The sequence below is a fragment of the Manacus vitellinus genome, unplaced genomic scaffold, assembly GCF_001715985.3.
Source record: "Manacus vitellinus isolate BGI_N305 unplaced genomic scaffold, ASM171598v3 scaffold_129_pilon, whole genome shotgun sequence".
In the NCBI taxonomy this organism is placed as follows: Eukaryota; Metazoa; Chordata; class Aves; order Passeriformes; family Pipridae; genus Manacus; species Manacus vitellinus.
The window spans coordinates 382,159-387,479 of NW_021938948.1; the positions used below are offsets into that span (position 1 = coordinate 382,159).

Genomic DNA, 5,321 nt, shown 5'->3' on the forward strand with positions numbered 1-5,321 from the left:
GCACGGCTTGAACAGCGTCTGGTTCGTGTCCTGGCAGATATCTGGGAAGAGCTGGTCAAGGAAAGCAGCCCAGGTACAGCCAGGCACGCATCCAGAGGGATAAAACTCCCAATCCCCCCACCAAATGCTGTTAACCCCCTTCCCACCCCCATTTCTCCCTGATGAAGAACCCACACCCCAGAGCTCCATCCCGACTGCCCAGGGATGTGGGTGACGTTATTTCCATGCTGGAAAACTGGGACAACAGCCACAGCCTCCCCGTGGGGGCTGGGAGATGTGGCTGGATCCCTGTGAACCAGATCCTCCTGTGGATGTCACAAAGGCAGGGGATTAACTTCTGTTTGCAGACAGCCCCGGGGAGGGATCGGCTCCAGCCCCACACGCAGGGACATCCCAGCACACACAATGCCTCTCCCACAGCCAGGACTTTAGTTCCGGTATTTCTATCTTCCCAGTGCATTTTCCTTCCCAGTGGAAAACCTGTTCCTGCCAGAGGTGTAAATGGGATTTCCTGCCTTTAATCACAAACAGAAGCTCTGCTCTGATTGTGTCGCACTTGTGGAGCGATCCAGCGGCAGAGGAGCTGTGGATCCAACCCCATCCTGCTCTGATCCCATCCTCCTCCAACCCCATCCTGCTCTGATCCCATTCTCCTCCAACCCCATCCTGCTCTGATCCCATCCTCCTCCAACCTCATCCTGCTCTGATCCCATCCTCCTCCAACCCCATCCTGCTCTGATCCCATCCTCCTCCAACCTCATCCTGCTCTGATCCCATCCTCCTCCAACCCCATCCTGCTCTGATCCTTTTTCTCTTCCGACTTCTTCCTCTTCTTCTGACCCCCACCCTCTTCATCCAACCCCCTTCCTCCTCTTCCACCCTTTTCTCCTCTTTTGATCCCTTCCTGTTTTTCCAACCCCTTTCTCCCCTTCCCATCCCCATCCTTTTCTTCCAACCCCTTCACCCTCCTCAGACCCCCCTCCCATCCCCTTTCCAATCTCAGCTGCTCTCCAATTTGGGGGCTTCACGCTGCAGTTTCCCCCTCAAACACCACAACGTGGTAGAGGAAAAAAAATCCCAACCCCACATAAACCAGGAAAAGTCACCAAGTTTAACCCAGTTTCTTAAGCTGCCAAGGCCTGAGACTCATCCTTCCCTCCTCTCCTCCCCGAACAAGGATTTCTCATGGATCCACTTCCTAACAGGCTGTGGGGAGCCCTAATCCGGGCTGGCAGCAACGTCGGAGCCCATCCCAGTGGAGATGGATCCGAGCCACCCGAGGGCAGATGTGGGGAGAGCAGGGGTGGGGAAGGCAGGTTTTCACCTCCTGGAGTGACTCCCAGCTCCAGCACCGACTTCACCAGCAGCCAAAAGCACAGATCCCCGAGATACCAAAAAGCCCAGGCCCCACCTGGAGCCTCTCCCCACCCCTTCAGTGCCCTGTCACAAACAATCCAGCTCCCGGGAGCACAGAGAGCCCGAGAGGCTGCAGATGTTATCGGGATGCAGATGTTATGGGAAAGGCTTGTTTGTGTCAGGGGGAGTCAGCTGAGAGCTCCTCCCCGCCCTCCCCAGCACCAGCTGCCAGCAGCGGCTTCTCTGGCTGTTTTATGGGATTTATCCTGTCTTTATTTTGAGGTATATGGTGGTTAGAGGGAAACAAAGGCAGCTTCCAGCTCCTGCTCCCTGTGCGGGGGTGGAGGTGAGCCGGTCAGCTTTGGGGACAAAACAAACCCAGTGGTTCCTACAAACCCAGGGGGTCCCAAAAACCTCAGGGCTCCCACAGACCCTCGAGCTCCCACAAATCCAGAAGCTCCCACAGACCCCTGAGCTCTCACAGATCCAAAAGAGTGGATGGAGCAGATGCACCCAGGGCAGTGCTGGGGAAAGGGTCCCATGTTGGGGGGTGATCCCTGAGCTGGGAGATCCCAGAGGAAGTTTCAGTGCCGGGTCTCCAAAAGCTGAGGCAGTTTTGGGAACTGGAACAGCTCAAGGCTGAAAGGTTGAAAGAACCTTTCAAGGGGTCACAGCGACCAAGCTGGGCCTTGGCAGCTCCAAAGAGGCCCAGAACTACCCCTCCAGATCCTCCCCAAAATCCCCAAGGACACGCTCCGGTGGTCAGACACCCCTTCCCGCGCACACCCCTCACAACTGAGGCCTCCTTGGGTTCTCTGGGTGCTTCCAAGTGAACTGCCCACCCTGTTGGGATGCTCTGGATCAGGGAGGCTGCGGTGGGACCAGCCTGTGCCTTTGTCCCTCCCACACGAACCGGCTGCTCCATGGCACGGGAGCGCCAACAGACCGGGAGACGTTTCCTCTGGGCTCCTGCTTGAAACCAACGGCTACAGCAAACCGGTGGCCTTGATTTAGGGCCAGGGAGGGGAAAAAAGGAAGGGCAGAGGCAGGGCAAACGGCCAGCAAACAGCCAGGGACAGTAGCAGGTGGATCAAAGGATACGCGTGAGGCAGTGCCGGGTCATCGGCAGGGACGGGTTGGAGCATCGGACGTCATCGACAAAGGCCAAGCAGCGCTGGCTGGAACGGGTGGTGTGGGCCTGAAATCATGGAATGTTGGACCTTAAAGCTCCTGTTCCACCCCCTGCCACCAGCCCAGGTTGCTCCAAGCCCAGTCCAACCAGGCCTTGGACACTTCCAGGGATGGGGCAGCCACAGCTTCTCTGGGCAACCTTTGCCAGGGCCTCCCCACCCTCCCAGGGAGGAATTTCTGCCCAATATCCCATCTAAATCTCTCATCTCTTAGTTTAAACTGTTCCCTCTTGCCCTACCACTGTCTGGCCGTGTAAGTCCCTCTTTCTAATGTCCCTTTTAGGCCCTGGAAGGGGCTTAAGGTCCCTCTTGAGCCTCCTTCTCTCCTGGCTGAGCACCCCCAGCTCCCTCAGAAGTTCTCCAGACCCTTCTCCTTGTGCTCCAGCCCCTTCCCCAACTCCCTTCTCTTCTCTGGACACACTCCAGCCCCTCCACGTCTGTCTTGGGAGCAATGGCCCCAAAACCAACCCCAGGATTGGAGGCGCCCAGCACAGGGGGACAGATGGTCACCAGACCGTGGTGTCCTAGCAGGAAGGGGGGATCTGTCAGGGGCCTGGCATCACTCCTGGGAAGAGACAAGAGGGGAGACCCCCCCGGGGTGTCCCCACAGACCTGCTGGGCCGCGCCGTCGGTGGCCAGGACGCGGCGCTCCCGGAGCTGCCGGTGCAGCAGAGCCTCCACCCCGTAGCGCTGCCGGTACCTCCGCAGGCACTTGAGCCGCTTCAGGTTCTCCCTCTCCTTGGCCATCAGCCCCTCCGGGCCTGTCAGGAGGCTGCTCCCTGCAGGAACCACAGGGAAGTCAAGGAATCTCCACCCCCCTGCCTGTTTTTTTTCAGCGTCAAGAACCCAAATCGGCTGTCAGAGGGCTCGGAGAGCCACGGGGGGGGATTCAGAGGCTCAGTGCGAAGCTCTGGGTGACACCAGTAACGCAGGTTCCGTCCCAAAATTCACCCTGACCTCTCTGTGCACACCAGGAGCGCTGGGGCCCGCAGGGTAATTTTAAAACCCCTTTTAAAAATAGCCCAGCCACTCCCGTCCGTTGTGATTTCTGCAGCAGAACAGGAGCTTGTCGAATTCCAGGTCGCTCCTGCGCGAGTTCTGGAAGCTTCCTGCCAGCATTCCCGGAGTAATTACAGGGCAACACTCGAGATCTGCTCTCCTCTGACTGCTTTGCTAAAAGGAGTTCTGCAAAATTGGTATGTACCAAAGTCCTGGTTATTTTTACTTGGGCCTGAGCTGAATTATGACATTTTCCGGGATGAGCTATTAAAGGATGATGCTGGAAAAAGAGTCCTTTGCTCTGCAATACTTGGGATCAGTTACAGAGCCCGGTTTTGCCTCAGCTGAACTGGGAATTCCTGCTTCCAAGAGCATGTTCTGCACAGGGAGAATCCCAACAGAGGCAGAGGGAAAGCTGCATCCATGCTAAGGAGGAATATGCCAGTACAGCAGCACTGGTGCTACTGGAACCAACTCCTGCCCACACACCCAGGGCCTTACGGACGAATATTTTTTGTTTATAGAAGCAAAAACAGGAAATCCCAGTACAAAAAAAGCACTTTTGTCTCAGAATTAACTTTGTAAGCTCATTTCCTGTCAACGCTGCAAGCTTTGAAGAGCAAAGAAATGCTCTGGAAAAGCTTTGGAACCCCGATGATACGGATCTCTGGGCATGGGGCCAGCACAGGATCCCAGAATCCCCGGGGTTGGAAAAGACCTCCAGGATCATCGAGTCCAACCTGTGCCTGATCCTCCACCTTGTCCCCCCAGCCCAGAGCTCTGAGTGCCACCTCCAGTCCTTCCTTGGACACCTCCAGGGACGGGGACTCCAAACCTCCCTGGGCAGCCCCTTCCAATGCCTGACAACCCTTTCCATGGAGAAACTCCTCCTGATGTCCAACCTGACTCTCCCCTGGCACAACTTGAGGCTGTTTCCTCTCATCCTGTCCCTTGTTCCCTGGGAGCAGAGCCTGATGCCCCCAGCTCCTCCCTCCTGTCAGGGAACTGTAGAGAAGAACCCTTGAGACTCCTTTCCTCCAGCATGAGCCCCCCCCAGCTCTCCAGCCCCTTCTCCTTGTGCTCCAGGCTCATTCCCACCTCTACACACGCTCCAGCCCCTCAATGAAAACACCTGAGCGTGGAACCCTCACCCTGCTCCAAAATCTGCCTCTACAAAGGCCAAAACCCCCTCCTTTGAGACGTTTTTCTGTGCACGCCCTCGGCCAGGAGGCCCCGGGCTCACCGATGGCCTCGTGCTCTCCCTTCCGGCTGTGCAGGAACCGGCGCTTCTTCTCCTTCAGGAGGTGCTGGAGCCGCTTGAACTGGTCGATGTAGAGGGACTGGAGCCGGATCAGCTTCTCCCTCATGATCAGAGCCACCTCCTCGGCCGTGTACACCCCGGCGTGCCTGGAAAAACCAGGGGCTGTTTGGGATGGGGCCCTCGGGGTTGTTCTCCTTCAAGGGTGTGGGGATCCCTCAGGATTATTCTCCCAAGGGGTGTGGGGATCCCTCAGGATTGTTCTCCCAAGGAGTGTGGGGATCCCTCAGGATTATTCTCCCAAGGGGTGTGGGGATCCCTCAGGATTATTCTCCCAAGGGGTGTGGGGATCCCTCAGGATTGTTCCCCAGAGGGTGTGGAGGTCCCTCAGATGTTTGCCCCCCCAGGGTGTGGGGATTCCCCAGGATTATTCTCCTGGAGGATATGGGGGTCCCTTGGAGCTGAATCCCCAGGATTCAGCTCCTCACAGGATTTAACGTGGATTTAACAGGATTTAA

General features: G+C 57.0%; 1 protein-coding gene and 1 non-coding gene across 2 annotated transcripts in view; both read right to left on the minus strand.

Annotated features, from left to right (window-relative positions):
• Positions 1-5,321, minus strand: part of KANSL2 (KAT8 regulatory NSL complex subunit 2) — a 14,948-nt gene that overhangs the window by 7,069 nt on the left and 2,558 nt on the right. Inside the window, 4 exon segments of the mRNA XM_029965991.1 lie at positions 3-41; positions 2,458-2,554; positions 3,159-3,325; positions 4,789-5,054. Of these exon segments, the coding sequence (XP_029821851.1) occupies positions 3-41; positions 2,458-2,554; positions 3,159-3,325; positions 4,789-5,054 (569 nt within the window).
• On the minus strand, positions 2,249-2,376 carry LOC112840963. The gene has a single exon (XR_003212625.1). It is a non-coding gene; the product is annotated as a small nucleolar RNA SNORA2/SNORA34 family (small nucleolar RNA).